Source organism: Anopheles bellator, chromosome 2 (assembly GCF_943735745.2).
Source record: "Anopheles bellator chromosome 2, idAnoBellAS_SP24_06.2, whole genome shotgun sequence".
NCBI lineage: Eukaryota > Metazoa > Arthropoda > Insecta > Diptera > Culicidae > Anopheles > Anopheles bellator.
The window spans coordinates 65,660,858-65,685,538 of record NC_071286.1 but is presented as its reverse complement, the minus strand read 5'-3'; the positions used below and the strand labels follow the sequence as shown (position 1 = coordinate 65,685,538).

The window sequence follows — 24,681 nt, the reverse complement described above, 5'->3', positions numbered from 1 at the left end:
GCCGGCGGCACTGCTCTGCTCGATCTTGGGACGAAATAACGAAAAAAATGGCACAAAACACGATCCACGCTGTTGCTATTGCTGTTGACCTAAATCTGGTACGTCGCGTTGGCCTCCCAGAGAGAGAGAGAGAAAGAGAGGCGGAGAAGGAGAAAAGTGCGTATCCAAGAATACGCACAACGCTCCGATCACCGCTCCGGCTCCGATGTATGCGTGTTTCGGGAGTTGTGGCGTGATCGGTTGTTGTTGATGCTGTTGATGTTGGTCGATCAATGCCCGTAAAAGGGTGGTGCGTGCCGCCGCCGGGTTGGGAAATGAATGCCACACACGCATATCGAATCTGAATCACGCTTATTGGTGTGTGTGGGTCCCTTTTGCTTTGCTGCTCCGCGCCATCCCAACACACACCACCGACGTTCCGTGGATCTGGTGATCTTTTAAAGCCGAGAAGTGCGTAGAGGTGCGTATAAGAGCCCGGCTACGTGGCGAGCTGGCGAAGGCTGGGGCTGGGGCTGGGGCTGGGGCTGTGGCACACGATTTGCTGCTGGTGAGTTGGCAACCCCAAAATCAAAGCCCCCTTTGATTGATTGCCACAAAAATGATGTAAAGTTTAAAATCAGTTAAGCATTTATGGTTCCAAACATATAAGAGACTAAGCCCATTCTTTGGCATTAATTTTGGGAAATAAAATGAATTCAGTTCGGCTGTACCCTGAAAGCGAATCTCCTTATTTTCTTTATCCAAAGTAGCTGAGCATCCCCTTGAATTTAATCTGAATTTCAACTTAGCTACAGCCTACCGAGTTTTGGGAACAGCTCTATGTTACGGGGTGTCACATTGCGATCTTTAGGTCCGAAATAATGCTTCTTTCCTCTTCAGGTGATGGAACCACCTTGGGCGTCTCAAATTAGTCATCCTCACCTTTAGGCTTCCAAGAATCGATGCGGTGGGAATTACGATCGAAATTGGGTTGGTAACTCTTGACAAATGTGCACTGAATTTTTTAAAAATAATTTAGGGTATAACCAACATATAGGCAAATTGGCGAAGTGTCGGAAGTCCTTGGAAAAGTGCTGAGGTACCGCTTTAACCTTGTCATATCCACCAAAATAACATATCCACCAAAATTGAGCGAATAAAGTTTTTTTAGGGCAGCGTGTGGCCTCTATAAATCCGTGCACGATGTAGACGGTATTTAAAGGCGATACATCGAAATGTTAGCATGAAGAATAGCAACATACCCAGCAGCCAGCAGATGGATAGGGCGCCGCCACACGAACACAGCAAAGTTCCTAGAAGCGAGTGCGTTTTTCTGGCAGTGATATGGTTGGTGGACATCAGATATCAGTCTAGTTCTTCATAGCACCCTTTTGGCCACGGCACTCATTTGTACTTTTCGCAGTAAACGAAAACCGCACGACCATTGCACCGGTGGGACCACCACTGGAGGCTACACTTTCGACGACAGGCAATCATCATGTTTGGCCGGACTGTGCAGAATGTTCCGAAAACCACCGCCACCTAATTATTCGACCACTCTGAGTCTCTCTACTACGGACTCCACTTCCATGCTTGGCGCTCGCCGGGAAAATGGGAAAAGTCAATGAACCTTTCGGAAGCGCGTGGTGGAGAAGCCCCGCACAGCCCCGATAATGGCAGTGTGTAGCAGCGGCGCGCGTGTTAATATGGGTAACAATAATGTTACAACAATGCTCTCTCTGTCACTCTGTCGGGGGTCGACTATTGCTTACTACTTTTATCACCAACACGCACGCACTACATACTGGCGTCCTCGGCTTCTTTTGTCTGCGTTTTGTGACAAAAAGGATTCGTAGCGTGGTCCTCTGTCCTTGACACTCTATGCTCGGAGCACAAGCGCTTTCGGCTTTTGTCCTTGCTCCGGTGTATTTCTACACTCCTTTTTTTGTCAGCCCACCACAAACGGACAAGAAATTGGCGGGCAAACACACAGACACACACTTGAGCTGGGCCTTGTTGTGGCCGCTGTGGCACGTGGGGTGGTGCACGCAGCACGTCGGATGGGAAAAACCAAAATCGTGCGGCCCGTACCGATCCTGCCGCATTCCTGGGCAGAATTCGCCTCGGAAAAGGAAGAAGAAGGTATCGGAAGTGAGTGACCCTTTTGGGACATCCTACCACTCTATCGATTACGGGTGGTGGACCTGCGCATAAGCGTGCGAGGCCAAGGATCACTCACCCTCGCCGCCCCGGCCACTCGTGAGCGACGACGAACACGCGGGAAACCCATGACCTAGGACTTCAGGGGCCGCGTGTGACTCCTATCTATCGCCACTAAGCCACCAGAAGGGCCATTTAATCATGTAAACAACCGCTGCGGGCGTTAGAACCTGCGAGGGATCATAAATCGGGCGGATCGTACTTCTGTAGGGTGGCGGCTTTCGAAATGCCTGCTGCTGCTGACCGTGGCAATTAGGCGGGGTCCGTCATCAGCTAACCTCAATTTTCGCCCGCCCCCAACGGACCAAAGCGTGATGACGCCAAAGGGTTTCACTGAGCCTCCATGCCACGCAAACTTTGCCGCGGATACCGCGGGCGGGCTACCAATTATAGCTGAAGGCCATTCGTCAAATTTTGCAGCTCATTAGAGGCCACTCCGCACCATTCGGCGCGGGTCCTAGTTTTCGTGCGGATAAAAACTTTGTGTTTCGCGTTCTACAGCCGAAGAGGGTTTCGGGCGACATTACTTCACACCGACCGGGCAGCAGCCAGCTAGTGGCAAGTTTTGCTTCAGACCTCCAATTTTCGCTCAATCATTCGCGTGTCTTGATTGGTGGAGGTCGCCGTTACCGCCGCCGGTAATCGATGGGAAGTCCCCACCGCCAGGTCCCCACACCAAACGAGGCGGGGTTTTCTCGCAACGAGCGACGACTATGACGACTGTTCACAAGTCCCTTGGCGCAATGGAACTAGTGCACCAACTTTTTGCTAGAGGTCACTGCAGGGCCGTCCCTTTCGTTTGTCTGCCAGGGTTGCGATAAGGCAGCCATTTTTTATGCAATCGACCGAATGCAGCCTTGCTGTAAGATTCATTCATTTGAACCCGGAATAGGCTATGCATCGTGTCAAGCAAAATAGTTTTAATTAAAGGAGCAGATTATTTTGCTGTCCTCTCTGGTCTGGGAACCACAAACTATGTGTTGGCATTCTAGCGTACATCAAAAATGATTCAGAAGAGAATGGATTTGATTGAATGATTGCATGCTCAAAGCAACCAATTTAATTCACCGTGGAGAGTTCACATGGACTCTTCCCGAAACACCGAAGAAACAGTTAGTTTTTAGTTTAAAATAAAGTTTACCAAGAACTACCTTAAGGATTACGGCGACGGAGAATACAGGATACAAACTATTTGAGAAACTGTTTTGAGGTTTGAGATTGTGACACAATAATGACAACCTTATATTCTGCACGCTGTCATTGATTTGCTAAGGTTACTACGATTCCCGTCTCTTCATCGCAAACTGCCTTGATGCGGTTCAAGTATGCATGAGTATAATAATTAAAATAATATAATTAAAGTATAATCTGTAAACAATTAAAGTGTCTGATGAAGAAATTCCCGGCTATTGAGGTGGGTTTTTCCCCGATAAACACAGCGTTGATGAACCAAATAGTGGCAGCATCTCACAGGCATTGTTATTTTGTAGTGTTCGTGACCGCGGATAATAGAAAAGGAACAGGATCACTTGGGATCTGTTTACCATTCATAGACAAACCTTGTTTGCTGGGCTCTAGTAATTATTGGAAACTTTTTTGGCCTTCTTTCGATCGAACGGCACCTCAAAAGGGACGGTGGCATCAATATCTGCTCTTCAAGGAAGTCCTTCCAACTTTCACTTTCGCAATTTGCATGCAGATTTGTCCCCATAACTGTTGATTCTTGCTTACTGTTCTGAATGACTAGGATTAGAATAATAAATCCATGTTTTTCTCCTAGTCTCTGTGGTTCTGAAACGCAGTGAATAAAGCAACGGTTACGGAGGGCTAGCATAGCCGACGCCATCGTTTCGCTCCGGCCACGGGTTTTACCCAAGAAGTCGGCGAAGCGACTAATTTGTTGCTAAATGATTGGAAACCTAACCGAAGAGGGCCTCCACTTAAAGGGGCCGGGCCATGGGGTTGCAAAAGGGCCCACCAAGTAGCTGGAAACGTAATCATTCCATGCACCGCGTACCGTTGTCGCGCCGGCCTCGTATGCAGCGCGCTTGCAAGTTGCACACTTTGCGCGTTTTGCGTCACCTAATGGCTGGAGTTCTACGCGGCACACGAGGAGGAGGCTGCACCCCGCTCAGTAATCACGTCAAATAGGGACAAAACATGTGGCAGAAGCTTCCTCACCGGGGGCAGTCTTCTCAACGGAGCAAGGGCAAGTGCGGCCGCATGTCATTTGGAGCTGGTGCAGCGTGCGGGCTCTGCGGGCGACGTTGCTCAACAACGCCGCCACCGCTGACGGAGATTACGTAACGTGCCAGTGCCGGCGCTGCTGCAGTCAGGCTGCAGTTACATGAAACCCATCCACTGCTCGGGGGCTGCTGACTGCCTGCACCGGGGCGGCGCGACATGGGTGAACATTTGTTTTTGATTTTTACTCGATTTATTGTAATCGGATTCCATCAAGTTACAGCGCCGCCGTTGTGCTGTGAATGCAGGGGCTCATGACACCGCAGCGCACACGGTCCGTAATCTCACACCGTTGATTTGAGAAGTCAGACAAACAACATCGCAACGGGGGTCGACGAGATCGGATCGAGATTGCAAATCGCGATGATGATTTCTATGATCAGAGAAGAAAGACTGATTCAATGACATAACACATCAGCAGTTGGACGTTGACGACGAGTCCTTGTTTGTCGTCCCAGTGACAAAAGTCGCGAAAAGTGTCCCCTCTGAAGACTGTGATGTGCCCGTCCGATACAATCAGTTAGCGGTGAGGGCATAAATGGAAGGCACACACCAAAAATCGAACGATGCTAATTTTCGCTGTTGGTTCGAGAGTTTGCAACTGAAAACCATCGTCCTCCAAGATCGCCAAGATCTATCGCGCCGCGGGACACGCGCTAATTTGGGGTCCCCAAAAACCTGTCCATCGTCCGATGGTGCCACCGGCACGCGTGTGTCGCCCTCGCCCAGTGTCTAATTGGCGACAAGCCGTCTGGGCGGGCCAGCCGTCTACTTCAAGGACTGTGGTCTACTTCTCATTCTCGCGTGGATCGCGTCGCGGTTGGTTCGTGATAATTCGATTAGCACTAATTCCATTTAGCAAACCCAGAACCAGGTGGCTGATCGATGTAAGCGAAACCTACAAAAGACGAAAAGCGAATCGGAACGAGTGTTGCGACGAGCTTACTCCACGTCCCCGGGTGGGTCGCCGGGCACCCCGTTCGCGGGGTGCCCAAGCAAATATACATACGATTTCCTGTGGGGTGGTCTTGCGGTTATATTGAGTACTTTCATAAACTTCCACTAGCGGAACCGTTACTGACCTGCAACGAGAATGAGAAAGGAGTGTAATTAGTAACCCGCGGTTGAACTTGGTGTGACGGACGACAGCTTCACGAATCCCTACGGACGCAACCCGAGATTATGCATTGCAAGCCGGAACACACGCGGAAGGTGAGTAAGTTCCGGGCGGCTTGGTCCTTCTTCGGTACATTGACTTTTAGGGGGAGTTAGTTAGAACGCAGCGTAAGAAAACAGACACAGACACACACAGAGCAGCCAGAGAAGAAAGGATGTTCTCCTGTTGAGTGTTAAGCAGCGAAAGAGCGCGAAAGGTTGTGAAACACACAAACACACACACCGAGAGCGGAACGGGTAAATGGACTGAGCCTTGCGCCTCGATCGAACGGCGTGCAAAAATTAGCGTGACCTCTCAACGCCGCCATCCTCGCTTAAGGTGCTGCTGTGGGGGAAGGTGTCGGATCAAAAAACGCAGAGACACGGGATGAGGGGTGGAGGAGGGTGGTAGCAAACCTTGCGTGGTCCCCGCCGTTCCCAGCGGTGCTGCTGTTGCCGTGCGTTGGCAGGAAGGACGGCGACGGTGCGCGACTGACGCGGGTGCTGCCGGCTCCGGGCGAGCTGCCGTACGAGACGGGCCCCAACAGGTAGGAGCCGGCACCGGGGACACTTCCCACGATCCGTGGTGGGCTGCCGATCGGCGTACCGGTGTACAGGTAGGACGCGGGACTCGAGCGCCCCGACGCCGGATGTGACTGGGAGCCGCCACTGAACACGTCCGTCGCCGAGTCGATGCTCATCATGTTGATCATGCTGCCGGCCTTGCCTAGCCGTGGGGCCATCCCACCGCCACCGCCACCGCCCATCGCCATCCGTCCACCACCCAGCTCCTCTCGGATGAGGTCCTGGACGCAGCGGTGCGCATGGGTCACGGTACAGCCACTCACACTGTTGCTTCCGGTGAACCCACCGAGCAGATTGGTGGCCGCCCGGCAGTAAGGGCCACCACCGATCGTCGGTGGACTCGCCGCCAACGGTTCACCGTGCTCCGGAAGCTCCCGGCACGTGCCGAGGGAACCGAACGAGCGGGGCAAGGAACCACCGGTCACGAGCCGGTTCGAGACCGCCGCCGCCAGGGTCGGTGTGGGGGGTTTCATGAGATTTTGTATGCTCTTGCCGAGTGCAATGTCGGTGTAGATGCCGTTGCCGGGCGGTGCCTGCTGCGGGCGCTGAGAGCTGCTGACCACGGCACTGAAGGCACCGCCGCTGCCGCCGCTGCGTAACGGGGAGTGTGAAGTGGAGTGCTGTGTCAGCGGGTGGTGCTGTTGATCGAACAAGTGCTGTGTGAGGTCTTTGCGGAGTGACTCCTTGGCCGCCGCGCTCACGGACGGTGGCAGCGAGTAGGCTTTCGAAAGGAGGGCCGCGGGTTGCTGACCCGCCAGCTGCGGCTGCTGCTGCTGTGGCGGGGTTTGCGGGTGGTGCTGGTGTAGTGCACGTGAGGACATGTTTCGCTCGAGGGCGGCGAGTGGTGGATGCTGCTGGTGTTGCGGCGGCAACCCGGCAACGCTAGGAGAACGGAATCGAAAACGGGTAACGGATAGAAAAGGAAGTACAGAACGGAACGCAACACGGAAGCACAGGCGTTTGTGGGTTGGTTGGTTGGTTGGTTGATGAGCCTGGCGGGACCACCTCCTTCTCCACACTGCGCGGATGCGTACGCAGGGACATGCATTTGGGTTGGTTGCAGTTGCTGTTGTTGCTGGAGAAGGTGGTTGCAAGCATCCTGCATCCCACATCGGGGCCAAGCGTTGCGAGAAGAACGATGGATGGATGAATGGGATGGAATGGATGGATGAATGGGATGGATGAGGATGGAGGCAGACCCGACGGAACACCACTCGTGTGAGTAATAATGTCCTACGCGCGACGATGCACGTTAGCCACCAAACCCGCGCACACACAGATACACACACCAAGACCAAGCAAACGCAAACACCAGTAGCAGCAGCAGCAACAGGACACGGCGAGAGCAAATCGTTAGCGATCGAGAGTTAGAATCCGGCGCTTGATGTGACCATTTCCGGCAGGATGAGAACCAAACCATTTTTCCACCAATCGGTGGGCAACATAACACGCTGGTTGTTGGGCAAAATATGCTGTTAAACGGCGATACTTCTGCGGTCAATAAAGCCGGGGACATTGGCAAATTATCTATTCATAAACGAAGCGACACTCTTTATATGTCTTTTTTCTCCAATATTAGCTGCGTTAATTTGTAGTTAAATATCTTCAAACAGTTGTCTTTAAAAGCGATCAACATATTATTGTGTACGTCAACTGAATTCATCGACAAATCCACTGGCAAATGGTTGAAATTCCAACTTACGATCAGATTTTTGTTGTTAACTTTTGTCAATGACTTCTGGTAAATGTCCTCATTTTGGCACTATGAAGGGCATGTCAAAGGATGCACATCGCTGACTTTTCCTCCTTTATTTGTGAAAGATTTCATCCCAGGAAATGGTTATAACGGCAGCTAAAGCTCGCAGCAAGGTGCAAGAAGGCCACTAATAATTTACTTTAGTTTGATTGAAATGCTTTAGAGGTCGAGCGATCTTTCCATCAACGCTGGAATGATCCAGCGGACCATCGATGACCGAGGATGAGAACTTGATCTCTTTGATGCTAGAAGCTTCAATTGAAGTGCTCTCAGAAAGACCTGAAATATTTTCGTTACAAAATTCTAATTTTATCTGCACCAAAATAAGCCGCAATCTCTGAAATTATTGACCAATGTCATTCGTGCTAAACATCGGCCACCATCGTGCTCGCGAAACTCCCAACTCCTGTGTGATGGCGAATCATTCACGATCACGATCATTCACGACACAAATTATGTATTACATCGGTGGCTCGGAACGCTACTCGTAGAGTCGCTTAAAAAATAGCGTGCCGAACGAAAGACCACAAGACGGAGCACCACGTGGGCACGCTGCTCGTTGTAGGCTCGCTGTTGTGCATATGTTTTTTTGCAATCGGCAACATGGTGGCACAAGCATTAGATTCATTGCCACAATTAGTTTTAACGAGCGCTCGATGCTGGTTCTTGTTCAACACTGCTCGGTGGTTTTAAACCCGTTTGCGCTTAAATGATAATGAGCGTCTTCTATCGGCCCCTTATGCTGCTTATGTTGGGCCATCGCAAACACAGTTGGTGAGGTAACCCCGTACACAGCAGCAGCTGAGAGCGTGATCACTGGCCTGGCCTGAAATGATGGCACAGAAACAAACAATCGTTTGCGTTTCGCAACAATATTTAATGGTGGAAAGGACCTTTCCGTTCGAATCCTTCCGGTAGGTTACGTAAATGACGCGAAAGATAGCTTTCTGACGCCCGTACCGCCACCACCGGCAAGGGAATGTTGATTTTTACGCATCGCCCCAAAAAGCCAAACGTTGTCGCCCCGAACAGACGGGTAAATAATGCGCAAAAAGCATCGGTGGAGGCGGACACACAAACCGATCTCTCGATCGACAGCTTTATTTATCGTTCGGTTCAGCGGGAGTGGTTCAAGCGAACTGCCCGTGATCCCCGGGCATAAACAAACACTGACTAGTGCCTGTTAGCACTTTACAACTGTCCAGCACCGATCGTAAGAGGGGTGATCTCATGTCCGCCCCCGAGCGTGATGATATCATAAGATTCGGGAGGCTGAGCCACCCACCCAGCAAGACAGCATATGGCGTCATTGGTGACACACGGGACTGCTGCACGGTTGGGAAGCTGAGCTGACGGTGGTTCGCATTTCAATATTGCCCTCCAGGTGGCGAACGCTCAATTTTCGGGAAGAATGGACCACGACACGAGAGACTGTTTCGTTCATTAGCATACGGCCCAGAAGTCTACCGATTGACCGGGTATGTTTGCTCCGTTACTTAGTGTTCCTTCAACATATTTACTTGCATAATCGATCCGCAAACAGACCGAGCCTATACGGAGTTCCATGAGATGGAAAAATCACACGACTCTTAATAAAATAACTTTTATTTCCGTACCAAAATCGTTTTTCCACTGCCAACACAGTGCCGTGCCTCTCAACGGTACGCAGCGCCCTCTAGTAGCACACAAGTGCACCCGCAGCTGGCACGCAAGTCACGGATTCGGACAGTTCGCATTGAAACTGTACTACTCGCTCGGCGGCAAATAAGGAACGATGGACGGGTTGCTGTGTGATGAGTGAACGATGCCAACAAAAAGCGAAGCAGATATATAATAAGAAAAACGTTGCCAAAAAGCGGTTCGGTCCCAGATGGCGGGCGCATTCGCTGACAAAAAGATGAGAAAACTGGGAACAACAACAACACCGTGCAGAGGATACTAAAACAGTACTACTCATCTCGTCGGCGGCGGGTCACATGAATGGCTGTCGCTCCTCGGAAAGGAATGCGCAATGGACCTACCCGAATGTTAAGCTTGGCTTCTTCTCCTCCCCGCCGGTCGGTGGGGCTGGTGGTGATTGTCCCTTCTTGTTGTTCCCGCTGCGATTAGTTTTGCTCCAAACGTGCGCCATATTCCCACCGATGGCCGATAACGACCAGCCCGAGCCGTGACAGGGCGGCACGCGCCGTTTAGTGTCCCCCGTTACGTAAAAACGTAAATCATCGTAACATCCATCGTCGAAACCAAATATTGGCAAACACTACCCAAGTTTATGAGGGAGCGAGAGGGAGCTGCTGACCACAATGGCCCACGCGACCAACAACAGAAGGATTCTCACAGTTCCGGCACTCGCCAGTGACACCGAAACCCACTACACTCACACAAGCACTCGCGGCTCGAGCCGACGGAAAGTGTCAACAAACGATCTTGTCCAGATCGGGGAGCTCCACCACACGACGGTGCGCAGGTGTCCGGCCGCCTTTGGCGGGCGCGCGCGTGCGCTGGGATTGTCCTTCGACGTTCGTAGTGAAGTGGAACCGACCAAACAAACAAACAGACCGCGATCGAGACACAAAAAAACCACAAACAGCGCGACAACAACAACAACCTGTTACAGGGGAAGCCTCAACCGTTTGCAAAACGGCGGCAAACTGCCGCACGGGGAGTGCGCATTTGTCCGTTCCGTGGGCGCACCACGGGCACCCAAAGCCCCTCCCCCCCGCCGTATTACCCGCCCCGGTGTGCGCGGGGTCGGTGACGGTGGCGTCAGCGTGGAGACGGGATCCGCACATTTCAAGTACTGCGCCATGCGCCGTCGAAAAACATTTAACCACGCACGCACACTCACGCCAATCGGGCTGAATCGGGTGTGTGTCTGTAGCGGTGTCACCGTGCCACGGTGTGGCGAATGAGTAAGTAACTCAAGTCGGCCTCCTCATCGGAAACAATGCGATTTTAGTTAGTTGACTACCTTCGCCACTTAAAGCTCGCTTAATTTTGAGTGTACAAATGAAGCCGGTTAATTTGATTCAATCTCTTAATTTCATGCACTATAGACCGTTTCATTATGTCTAAGCACGATTTTGACAGATCACTACTCTCTCCACATGACGTTGAAAGTGTCAATTTCGACAGATTCTTTTAGTATACACTTTAATTTAAAAAATGGTGTAACATACGTACAGGTTTCCTTAACTTTTGTGAAAATGCGAAGCATTTCTCCAGAGGAGGGCAAACAGCTTTTGCACAAATGGTGCATTATTCCCAACATTTCATTGAATGATTTGGCAAAACAGGGAAAAATAAGCATTGGAGCGGTTCGGAACGCAATAAGGAAATTCAAAGAAGAAAGCAGCTTTCAGGATAAAATGAAAACGGATCCGGTGAATAAAATTTTGGATAAAAATCACGGAAGATGAAACTTATTGCAAATTTGACCACCAAATTGTGCACAGACAAGGCCGATCGAAACTTTTTGGGAACTTACTAAGGGATACTTGGGAAAACATGTAAAGCCAACCAACAACATTAAAATATTCGCCAAAGATTGGAATTGAAGTGCCCAAAATGATCGGAAATCGGTCTGTGCAAAAGCTAATATGCGTAGCGTTCGGTCAAAAGCTCGATCATTAGCGTACGGTTAACCGGAATGAAATTTTGTAAAAACGTACTGTTAAGTAAGATAACAGAGCGTAAAAACTGAAAAAAATGGTTTTACTTCTAATTTGAATTTTTGACATTAAATTAAAAAAGCGCTTAGACATAACGAAACGGTCTTTAGGAACCATCGGATACATTCCGACTGATCTAATACAACATAAAAAACGAGGTGCACGAAATGAAACTGAAACGGAGAAATCAAACGAAGTAATAGAAGAAAAGGATCGCTTCCTAAACGACCGATCAAGGGCTTAATGGCAGCTAAAAGAGATCGCCAAATAAAACCATATTTAAAGTTACTATTAATAAGCAAGTAAGCAAGACTAGCCCACCGCTTCTTCATCGACCTCGCAAACATCAACAAATGTGCCATCGGATGATGAGTTCTGCTCTGCGGCGGCTGTCGATGAATGCGATTCGATCGATGAACGATTTGACGTACGATTGACATTCGGACGTAATTTGCCTTTTACGCCTTTTACAACAAAAAAAACCGATTCAATGGTTCTTGTGACGTGCATTGAAAGGAGCAGCTTTTGAGGTTGCTCCACTAAAACGATCTGTTTACTTATTTGACACACCGTGTGCCTAGGCGACACACAAAGCGTGCGTCAACGGAAGATCATCCTCAATACTGACGGCACACTAATACACACTCTAAGTAGTCGATCGGTGGTACGGACCGATTACTCGGTTTCCTTCGGCTCACGCTGACGATAATGATGATGATGATGATGACGATCGATGATAAACTATCACTGAGAGCGCCCGCGGAGATCCCAAAGGAAGTAAGAGATTACATTCGCGAGAGAGACAGACCGACGTAACATCTCATCCGCTCTCACCCGCTCTCTCTCTCTCTCGCTGACACGGTGGGAAAGGCATTTAGCTTGTTAGTGCAATAAGCAACACGATGGACACACACAGCGATGTGGCCACACAACGGCGTGGTGGATTATAGAGCGGGACACACTATTTTTAGCCGACTCGTTATCATCTGCGGGTACGGTAGTTAGGTCGGAGGACGCGAACGTCACACTCGCCGCGCGCTCCCCTCCCGTACCACCACCCGGACCCCGGACCGTATGGTTGAGGATCGTGGGTCGCGATGTGACAACCGCGTGGTGAGCAAATTAGAGGATTGACGGTAAAGGTCTAATAAACACACTGCGCTCGGCTTCCGTTGTTGCCGTGGATCGTCACCGGTAGAACGGGATAAAGGCGGTTGATGATTGAATTAAATTGAGCCTTCCGAGACGAATCTGAGGATGATGGTCGTTGGGTTGGTCAAAGAGTGTCGCCGAGACCCCGATCGCTGCGACTCAGATGAGAGACGAACCGCCGGCAATACCTCCACAAGCAGCCCGGTCTATCTCCAGGTTATATTTGTGGTGATCACTTAATCGCTTCCCATTTGGCTCTCAAGTACCATGTGTCGAAAGCTCCTAAGTACCCCACTGTCTGTGTGGGTATCTCTCCGGAGATCATCCCAACACGACACACTCTACTTGCCAGCGATATGCCACTTGATCCCTCGGAGCGTTTGGCTACTTATTGGTTGTGTTGTAGGCGCGAAATTTGCTCGAAAAAAGGAAATATTTGCTCGCCGACGAAAAGAATTTATGGAACTCGACACTTGGCAGCCACGACATCCAAGGTTACGCCGGGCATAGGAAGTACACTTTATTTGTTTACTGCTTTTTATCAAATTCCTGCCCCAGACGGGAATTTTGTGGGATTTTCCGAACGTTCGTCAAAACAAAGCCCAGGGCCAGAGTACTTTGTCAGATTGCTCCATAAATCTGCAGGCGAGCGTTGTGAGTAGCGTCTAATTTCTCCAACCGTGACTCAGACGATCAGCATCTGGGTGAAGGATGGCCCAAATTTAGGTCCGCTGTGTCATGTGGCGTTGCGGCACCGGGCGCCTCCATGAGTAATGCTCTCCCGGAGGGGGGAGGGATCTACTGTCTTAAGATCGCAAGTCGGGCTCTACAACACACAGACACCTCTTACCTGAGGGAGATGCGCCTCGGGATGCTGATGATTTTGGACGGGACGCCACCGATGGTTATCCGGCGTGCCGGAGGATTCGACATTCTAGTTTCGCGGGGACGATCTGCCGGTACGACGAAGACAAGCACCGACTCCCCAGGGGTCAAGAAGTGACATCGAGTGGCACCCAATCCTATCCGGGTTTGGGTGTGTTTGTATACGGATATTGTCACTGGCCAAGGGGCTTCTCCAGCCGGTGGCAGAATTTGTTGTTTGTTTTAATTTTATGCACGGTGCGCTACTTGGTTCCGGTATATCATCGACCCATCTAGGGCTGTCTCAAGATCACCAGCTAGTGCTTCTACTGGCTTAAAAAACAACTACAAAACACGCACACACACACAGCACGGTAAAGCACGTGTTATCAACGGCACCGGAATGAAGTTGGCGCGCGCGCGGGAAAAAACACGTTCTCCAATCGATTGTGGTCCAGAGTACGGAACGCGGACTCTGTTTTGCACCTGACACGAAAAATGTTAGATCTTCACAGTACTTTGGAGTGACCCCACGGCGCGAAGAACCACGACGAAAGTGCTAGGCAAGCACCAGCTTCCACCAGGAATTCGCCTCAGGACGAGGGGACACAACACGATCGCGGCGCGTTTGGAATTTGTTTCAATCAAAACCATACGGTGCTGCAGAGGGCGCCTTTACGCTGCACCCTGGCTACTGCGCTGCGCACACGACGCTTGCACTCTGCGACGCCTTCGAGGGGCCACTATAAAGCAGACCCAGTCGTCGATCAGCGTGTCGGAGATCAACAATACTGCATACTACTATCTCGCACCCGGCCGCCCCTTAGTGTGTGAACTATTGCTGCGCGGAGGGCAAAATATAAACAAAACTGACCGCTAGAACCAACGGTTTGGTAGTTGGTGGTTGGTGCGCGCGCGCCACAGGGTGACGAAGCGCAGCTGAACCACGGACGAGCACTATCTATTTCAACTTGACGGGGCTGGTCGGTCAGATAACGTATCATTCGCACTCGAACTTCGGTGTGTGCAGTCGTCGGTGTGTGCCCTTTCCCCGGGCCCTTCCGTGGCAGGTTGCGCGCGGACTGCAAGTGCAACTATCGACCGAAGTGCCGACTGCAGGGGGTTCCGGGGCCTAGGCATTTGGGGTGATTGGGAAAAGATAGGAAATCCCACAATGAAATTTGTCTACCTTTCTGTTGTTAAACTCAGCTGCGACCAACAGAGTGGATGGATCGCGATTGGGTCAATACATTTTTACAGTTTTCCAAGCTTCTTTCTAAAGCAACGTTTGCTTTCAAAAACATTCCACAATCGTCACACAACATAATAAAAATTTTCATTATTCTTAATGCAGCATAATTTGTCGAGAGTCCTGAGGCTATCCGGAAGAAAATCCCCCAAATATAGATGAGAATTGTAACAAATGTTACACAGTTTTCAAAAATCAATAATCCAAGTAAAGAAGGATCACGATCGATGCCCCTCAACAAAACTATCGAATGGGGAACGAATTTACGGCTGATTTCATAAAAAAGGCCAAAAAGGTTACAAAAGAATATCTATATTTGTACATGTCCGTGCTGATCTTTTCGAAAAAAAATCAAGAATGCTATTAGATAAGTCATCCTAGAAGAGGAATGCGTTTTTGCTCCAGTTACTCATCGTTACGGCTACGCTCGGAGTTTTGGCACGCAAAAAAGGTAAAACCTAGCTGATGTCACCATACAGCAGCACCTTCCGTTAATTCCCTAATGCCCTGCTGCGTGTCCGGACGTGGTGCAGAAAAACGAATCATTTGGAGATATTACGTTTCTTGTTACACACTTATTCAAATCACGTCCGACACGCTAAAAGGGTGTACCAGAATTGCGCATAAAGCAAACATTAGCACCCCGGCTGTGAGGTGGCGGACGCACCCTGTGGCGGCACGGTGCTGTGGTGCTGCACCGAACGCTACCCTCGATGATTCAATTCACCCTACGGTATTAATGAGTGCCAGTAGTGCCCATTAGAGGAAACTGAGCTGAGCTGGGTCTTGCGCACCGCACCGCAGGTTCACACGTATATTTCATCACGGCCCTAAGGACGCGCGGGCAGCAAACTGTGTGTGGAATGTGTGGGACCGCGAAAGAGAGCGAGATAGTGAAGCGCGCTTTCGATTCGAACGATTCAATACGAACCTTCTCTGCACGCGACACTAGCGACCTCTGGGTGTCGCTAGGGCAAACCTCACGGGAAGGTTGAGCCCTTCGCTAGAAACGAGGCCACCGAAAATGGCGCTTCGATTCGCCCGTTCCTTTTGCCTTTTTTGACGAAAGATCCACCCTTCCGTGGCGCCGATCGATTATTCGTGGTTTGCTTTTGTTTTGTTTTCGCTAGAGCTGCAGTCCGTGGAAATGTAAACAGGAACCTACCGGTGGCCGGTGGCCGGCTTCCGTTGCATTTATCCTTCCCGTACTGCACAGCACAAACAATCCTTCTTCGCCTTTCTCTCTCACTTGTGCTACATTTTCCGGTCTATTTTTTTTGGAACGGTTTGCAGACCCCAAGGGGGTGGTGTGACCATTGTCCAGTCTCCGCGCACACGGCGTGTGTTGTTGTGTCCGTTAGTGTGTCTAATAATAAAATTTCGAGGCCACAAGTCGAACACAAGTAGAACACCGGAATCCGAGGCCGGGCCCGGAGTTATCCACGGCTGGGGTTATGTGTCTGCCAAATTTACTGCAGATAGCGAATCGCCCCCCCTCCCCGACACAACCCCCGATCGATGGGCCATATTTCATACCCGCAAGGAGAGGTGGTAGCGCTGCTAATACACCGCTGCTGTGCGAATCTATTTTCCTCGTCCCTACGATCGATCGATCGTACCAATTAGTGTGTGCCGCTACTCACCAGCGTGGTATCATGGAGTTTCTGCGCCAAATGTAAAAGTTGGAGCTCCGATAGTACGACGGCCCGATGGTCAGGTTGCTTCCGAACATGGTTGGGCTGGGTTTTTGTCTCCTGTACTCGATAAACTATATCGCGGCACGCGGCAGGTTTCACTTTCTTTTACGAGCAACTCACAACACACCGAGCGCGAGATGATGCACACTGCACAGCTTCAGAACGCAAACTGATCTTGTTCGAGAGCCAGGCTCGAGGTGACGCCGGGCGTTCTCCTGTGACTGATACCGCTGTTCTGCAGCAGACTGACCGACGTGCGTGCGTCAGACCCATGCACACCACGGGCACCGAGGGTGCAGAGGGTGTGAAGGCGCAGCAGATCGGAAGAAGATCGCCGGTCGGGTTTGTTTACTCACAAACCAAACAAAAGAACCAAACACACATACACGGGCGCACGTGCGTTCAAGACCGCACACGTCTAATCTTACCCGCTTGCAGCAACCTTCATCTTGGGCCACACCGCTCTACCTGGCCCGCTCGGACTGGCAGCAGGATGCGGTGTTGTTTGAAGGTGCATTAGTTGCAAAAACCCGAACGACGAAATGCGGAACGAGAAGAAAAGGAAATATTTGACCGTTTCTCGCTCGTCTGCCAAAACCACACTATGCGCTTATCAGAGTCCACAAAGGCGCGATCGGCGTGCGATCGATCCTTACGCGAGAGAACTCGTCTGCGAATGTGCGACGCCGGAGTACGCCGGAGCGACGCAGCGATCTGTGGCTAGGCACTTCCGGCAGGCAGGAAAAGGATACCCGATCGCACAGTGTCGGTGGTCGGCGGCGCCATTCGTCATGCTCGGGGAAGTGGAACGAATCCGTGTACAACGACGTCGATGCGCATTAATCGGCCGGCGTGAAAATGGGCCTTTTGTTCGCGCTCACCCGGTGCGGTTTGCTACATGTGGTCCGAAAACGTGCGCAAGAACTCCGATATCTCACCTGACCCGAAGAGGCCCGATTGACCCAATTTTATGGCGATGATGAAGTGCTTTCTTGGAGGGAGATAAAGAATGGTTTTTGGAAGCACGCAAGAGCTTTAATTGTACTAGCATTAGTTATTCTAATAGATCCTTCTTTCAGCTTTGAGTGCTGGATTGAAGTAAAGATATTTGTTTTAGTTTCTTTTTCTGATTAAGTACCAAAGACCAGTAAATATGATTGAGAATTCTGGAGGCATTTAAAACGATCCATTTTCAACGGAATGGGACTACAATGATATTCGTTAGCACGAAGCATCCGTAAACCAACAAACTATCGGAATTCCGCCACCATCACCACACAAGCCTCTGAACGAAAACGAACATAAAACGAACTACAAAGTAAACAATACTCATAAAATAAACCTCACTGGCACAACTTTCATTCAATTCGAGTGATTTCGACCCGCCCCCGTTGGCCAGTGATCGTACTCAAGTGGGGGAGGTAAAAGAGCCCCCCGCAAAACATAAACACGGCGTACTATGTGCGGCCAAGGGATCCCCAGGTTTGGAGGGCCTGACATGAATGAAACGAAAGTCACGGGTGCGTCATAAGAAGCGTGATTAACCGGTTAACTGGTTCCGATGATGCTAGTTGTATCGATTCAACAAGTTCCCAAGTTCCGAATGGCCGAGAGAAACTTTCCGCAGGTCGGTTCGGTGCGTGAGTGTGCCTAGTTTCGCGGGAGGGAGGGGTCCTCTGCAAAGACTTTAAAGGACACACCGACGAGACCGCGGCACATATCGACCCGCGCACCAGCGTGCTTCGGAAACGGAACGACCGCCACGAGGGCACGACCCTCGCGAGCGGAGCCGGTCCGGATCGATACTGCTGGAGTCGTGCTGTGCGCGAAGGATTATAACTCCCAAGCCCCAGGGGTAATTGTTTTGGTGTTTAACTTCGTCGAATATTACACCCGTCTTCGTCGGCCGAGTGGTGAACCTTGACGTGTGCAGTTTTTGCACATCCGGCGGGCGGCCGTGCGTCCCTGACCTTCACCACCATTCACTGACCGGGGGTGGCAGCGCTTTCGCCTCGCCGATTCACCGGAAGAGAACGCTTCTGGGGCGCTGGGGTATTGGTCGTCACCCTCTGCTTGCGCTAAAAGTGCAATAAATGTTATGGAATTTGGCAGAATAGCTTCTCGAAATATGTCGACTCGCCCCGCGAAACGCAGCCAATTGTGTGTGGGTTTTGCGTTTTAATTGCGGGGCGCGGTCTGCCGCCTGGCGGACGAGACGATCAACAACGTCGTCCAGTTTGTCGTGATAAAATTCAATTTGCAGCCGAAAACCTTAACTACCGTTTACCATGGAACGACGGGCGCCCCCATCGTTCTCTGTGCGGTGTTAGGGAACCATTTAACCTTTTGGGTCGCAGACATTTACCGGTTCCGCTGGCGTGTTGCTGTGTGTTAGAGATTGTAGTTGCTACCCTCTACGGTAAACATCAGACGGGGTTAACGTTGGGGGATCTAGTTTTTAGGACAAACCATTACATCAAACCTGAGACAAGCCTGTTTCAGTAGTTGCGACTCATTCGTGGAGCATTTCATGGTTCTAAATCGTGAGCGGCGTATTTACAATGAATTTAGAATGAAGAATTGATCCATTAGCTGACTCACTCTCTCTCGCTCTGTCTCTTTTGCGTGCTCGTTCTCTTAAATAATAAATGATCTTAAAAGTACACAAAAAGAAAATGCAAGCAACAGGCAAAGCTCTCGCTTCCACCCGCAGTCCCAACCGAAACGCGACACAGACAGAGAGAGAGAGCGGTTTTTAGCGAAAAACAAAGCGATCAAAAGAGCGAATCGATTGGGGGACATTCCGGGACAGACGAGGGACAGAAAAGTGAGCTGGCGGGCACATACCTTTCGCCATCCTCGGTGGCCGCCTTGTCGGTGTCCTCACCGCTGCTACTGGTGCTGCTGGGGGCCGCGGTCACACCGGCCACCGCCGACAGGAGCTTCGATTCCGGATCATCGGCACCAACCACGGTGGACGAGGAACTCGTGCTCACACCACCACCACCGGCAACGGCGGTGGAGGGCGAACCGACCGCAGCCGTCGCCGCTGTGCCGTTTGCCGGGGCCGCCGCCGATGAGCTGGTGGCCGCCGGACTGACCGAGGACGAGGATGCGACCGAAGGATCGAGCACCGCCGGTGCTGCTGCTGGGGCTACTGCACCGGCGGCCGGTTGTGGAATAATCTGCGAGGAAGCGTTTGTCACCGGTGACGAGGTGGCCGACGGTGGTTCCACGACCGATACAGAACCGGCTGTATCGGAGGCGACGGCTGCGGCTGCGGCGGCGGCGGCTACTGCCGACGGGGGATTAGTGGTGGCCGATGGAGAGAGAATGGTGGCCTCGGGCACACAGTCAATGAGTGACGATGGCACCACGACCACCGGCGAGCTCGTTTGGGAGACGGCGGCCGCCTGGGCCTGCTGCTGCTGCTTGAACGCCTGCTGCTGGTGGGGCGAGGGGAAGCTCGATTGGATGGTGGGGTTGCCGATGATGATGTTCATCTCCTGTGATGTGGGGATCGACGCTGGAAGAATGTTGCTGGAAGAGATCGCACTGACGGCGGGCTGCTGCTGCTGCTGCGGAGCGCCTGCGGCCGTCGCCGGGTGCATCTGCATGTTGCTGGGAAGGGTGGCACCGTGCTGGTGGTGCTGGTGCGGCGCTTGATTCGACTGCTGCACGTTCAGATCGGCCAGGTTCGTCATCGTGTGCGGATAGTATTGGGATTGTCCTTGCGGTGGCCCTGGCTGCGGCTGCGGGTACTGCGCAGTGGCCGCCGGCTGAGGCTGAGGCTGTTGGCCCGGGGGCCCGGGCTGTCCCGCGAGCGCGTTCCGAAGCTGTGACTGAGGTAAACTGTGCGGTATGCCGGCACCCGGCTGCTGACCAGAAGTAGTAGTTGCGGCGGCGGTGCCCGGCACATGACTAGGTTGGGGTGGCGGCGCCATCTGTTGGCCAGCGCCACCGTTGCCGCCACCGAGCGGAAGATTTAGGCTCTGGCCGGGAGATTCATTGTTCAGCATCCCGAGCAGGGCTGCGCTACTGTTGACCGTGGAGGGGTTCGTGGTGGCCACACTGGTGGCCGGTGTCGTCGTCGTGCCGTTGTTGGGATTCTCGAGCGAAGATTCGGCCGTCGTGCTGCCGTACCCGGCCGTACCCACGGGATTATCGGCGGTCAGGGCGACACCACTGTCCTGCGTCGTACCGGCAGCGTTCGGTGCACCCGCCTCACCGCCCTCGCCCTGACTACTCGGGCCGCCGCCACCACCGCTTTCCTTCGCCGGCTGCTGGAGCGTCGTGTGATCGAGATAGTCCATGCACACCCAGCGGCCCCGCTTGAACGGTTCCGTGCTCTCGATCTTCACCACCTTAAACCGCTCGTTCCGATGGTGCAGCTCCTTGCCGTCACCGATGTCGCCCTTGCCGTGGCCCATTATGTTGATGCCGCCCTCGGTGACGCTGACGTGCATGGCATCGGCCAGCACCTCGCCACCGTGGGCCCGATCGTTCGGGTTCACGATCGCCAGCCCGTACTGCGAGCTGGTCGGAATTACCGGCACGCTGCCGATCGCGTTGGTACCGAAGAAGACGTCCTCCTTGCTGAACGTGTCCTCCGAAAAGCTGGGCGTTTCGTTCTCAAAGTCCGTTATCCGGCTGTTGTCGTCGGTGTGCGACTCGTCCAGATCGTCCGCCGAATCGTCCCCGTTGTCCGCGCTGTTCCGGCTAGCACCGACCGTCACGGAGGTGATCATGAACGAGGACGTCTTCCCGCCGGTCCCCGGAGCACCACCACCACCCCCCTGTCCACTAGCACCACCACCACCACCGCCGGTCGCGTTGGAGTTTCCGCCCTTCCGGCCAATACTGTTCACCGAGGAACTGCTGACGGAGTTTTCGCCACCTCCCAGGCTCGTCCCATTACCACTGGCGCTGCCCATCATCCCACCGCTAACACTATTCATTAGGGAATCCCCGTTCCCGGTGCCACTACTGCCGACGCCGCCTACGCTGCCGCCGCCGCCACCACCACCGCCTCCGCCGAGGCGTAAACTTTCACTCGTAGTCCGGTGAATTACGTTCGTGTGATGTTTGCTTCCGCCCATCTTGCCCGCACCGCCCATCTCCAGCGACTTGTGGTGATTGTGGTGATGATGGTGAGGGTGGTGGTGGTGATGGTGATAATGGTGCATCCCTCCTGCGCCACCACCACCCGCGCTACTGCCGCCGCCGCCAATCGAGCCCTTTTGCTGCACGGTCACCGGCGTTGTTGTGTTGATGTTGCTGTTGCTGCTGTTGCTGCTGCTGGTGCTGCTCGTGATGCTGGTGATGCTCGTGATATTATCCATAATCTTGACGGCCGCAACCGCAGAAGCCCCAAAATGCCTTTCGGAAGCCAGTACCGGAACTGAAGTCAAATCCTTCGTCCAAGAACCCACGGGTGCTGTGCTGTTTCAGTTTTCCCTTTTCACTCGCCACTCGCACTGCGCCGCCACGGAAAACGGACCACCACCAACCCGAACCCTTCCGAAGCGTGGTCCGAACCCGGAATGGCAAAAAAAACGCAAAAACAAATCAAAAACACTCGCGACGTCGGCACGGCACGGCACGCACACAGCTACGACACAGCGCGCGGACGTGTTTTGTCGATCGGATCGCTATTTTGACAGGTCGACCAAAGGTCTCTGTTGATCTGCGCGCGCCCGTGTATGTGTGGCTGTGGGGGGCTACGCCTTTCGTTCGTTACATTTGGTAAACAATGTGCTGGTTTCTCTTCACCACCACCACCACCACTAAGCAGGCTGCGATGTTTTGGGGGGAGGGGGCTCACTTAAAACACACGCAGCCGTGGCACACACTCCGTCTACGCGGTTGCATTCCGCTCACAAAAAATAGAATTCTCCGCGGATGGAGAAGACCACCACACTTCTTGCCCGTGTGTTGGTGTGGCGCCTTACACTTTCAACAACACCTGGCCAAATGGGCCAATTGTCGTCTTCTTCGTCGCCGTTGTTGTTGTCGTTGTTGTTGTGTTTGGTGGCGCCTCACTGACACAAGGCTGTGCACGGGCGATTGGGTTCGCTCCTGCTTCTACTGCATCCTAATCTGGCACTGATTTTCGGTGATTCTGTGAAGGAAAAGAGGCGAAAACTCAGCTTGCGAGACTTTCGATGCGCACATCCCGACAAGGCGCCTGCTACGATTGGTTGGGACGTTCATTGATGGAGTAACAAAAAAGGCGACGACGACGAGGGACAGAAAGAAGACCGGACCGTGAGAAGATCAATAATCCTTTCCCTTGCACCGCAGGCCTCCTGCTCGTGGCGCTGTCATGGGCACTGACGTTTCTCGTTCCACTCACACATAGAGCGGCCGTACCACGCACGCACGTACGCAATGGCACCGCACACAGCCAGGGACACGCAACCCCCACACGAACGGATGGACGGTCGGACGGGGTCGGGGCTGAGCTCACTCTCACATTCGCCGTGCGTCGATAATTACGATTGAGCCATGCGATGCCGTTTTGGGGGTGAAAAATTATGTCAAACTTTCTTCTCCCACTTTGCCAGCCTGCGCTGCTCTGGGCTTCGCGGTGGCCACCGCGGGACTGCAAAGGACTACCAAGCACAAGGAAAAGGCCAGTCGACCAGAGTGTTCGGGGAAAAGCAATTGATCTGTCGCTGTCGCTGCTGGTCCGCCGTAAAGTTCGTCGTCACCGAGCACTTCTTCTTCTTCTGAACCAACCGTAGTCGTCGTCGTCGTTGCGACGTCGCGATAGCCGTCGTCAGTAATTTTCGGCACCGTTGGGAAGTTCCCCGCACCCGCAACGCGAACAGCACGCACACGGTATCCCAACACGGCACGGGAAGGTTTGTTTAATATTGACGAAATGGAGTGGAACTGCAAAAATTTTCCACACGTTCTGCCATATTTCTCGTTCGCAATCCTTTACCAGAACTGTCAGTTGGCGGAGCGTTGTCGTCCTGCTCACGCATTATACTTTGTTTCAGCTCGCTCAACTCAACGAAGGAGTGGGCTTTTGTTTTGACGAAAACCCGTTGCCTAGTGGTTGCGAACGTTCGTTGACTTTTAAACCCGGAGCTTCTGCGTTCGGTAAGTTAACGGAACGGGCAGTTATTTCGTTTGTTTGTAACGAAAATTTAGTGTCCTTTTACATGTTTTTTGTCAATTTTTATGAACAGAAACATCAATGCCTTGAAGGTGATCTACGATAATCATTAAACCGATAAATGTCTTTGAATTTATTATTGCTTTGTAAGAATGAACGAAAGCAGTGGTTCAATTGCAGTGTTAACGGACAATCAAGTAATCATCTCCAAGACTCGATGCCTTTCCGCCAACAAATCTTTGTGAACCCTTGAATTGCGTGTGTTGAATTAAGTTTAAAAACGCGAGCCGAGTGTTTTTATTTTGGCTGAATTGAAACTACACTTAAGGTAAACCTTATTCGTTTCTGAGCTAAGCACAATCAAGAGGAAGCAAACAAAATTGCACAGCAGGTCAACACTGACGAACCCTAACACCGCTTTTTCCGAATTCGCAGATGCTCTCACTTCACGAACTGCCACTGGAATTGGCAAAGAAAGGGTATTTAAAAAGGGTTGAACAAATAAAACAGGGTAAGCATGATATAGACAGAGAAAGCAGGTCCCAATTAAAGTGGAAGTTACCTGGCTCAGGCGATCAACGACGCGCTGACCGACGACTACGCTGAAGCGGGCCACTGCTCCAGCAAATCTCTACCATTACACCTATCGCAAGAATTGATGGAACAACAGATCCGCTAATCAACGATTAATTATTCCTCCTCACTACCGAATCTGCAGAATTCCTCCTTCTGGCGCACGTGTCTGCTCCGGACCGGGAAACACCGATGCGTGGCTGGGGGAGAATCTGATTCGCACGAAAAGGATGTCACGTGTTCAACAATCAACGAATCGGTAACATAGGCCAGCTGTAAAATGTGGATAGTAAAACTAATTTTAAACACTAAACGTGCGTACTAAACAGACACAGTATATAATGTTGAAACAAATTTACGGTACGCCCATCACGCGACATTTTGGCAAAACGCGAAAACAGCTGCGACGC

At 51.9% G+C, this 24,681-nt stretch overlaps 1 protein-coding gene across 1 annotated transcript in view; it reads right to left on the bottom strand.

Moving 5' to 3' along the window:
• LOC131207885 (TSC22 domain family protein 2-like) overlaps positions 1-24,651 on the bottom strand; it is a 45,116-nt gene extending 20,465 nt beyond the window's left edge. Inside the window, exons 1-3 of the mRNA XM_058200518.1 lie at positions 24,631-24,651; positions 19,420-21,815; positions 6,016-7,065 (exon numbers count right to left, since the gene is read on the bottom strand). Of these exons, the coding sequence (XP_058056501.1) occupies positions 6,016-7,065; positions 19,420-21,815; positions 24,631-24,651 (3,467 nt within the window). The remainder of the gene's footprint in view (positions 1-6,015; positions 7,066-19,419; positions 21,816-24,630) is intronic.
• Positions 24,652-24,681: the final 30 nt, after the last annotated feature.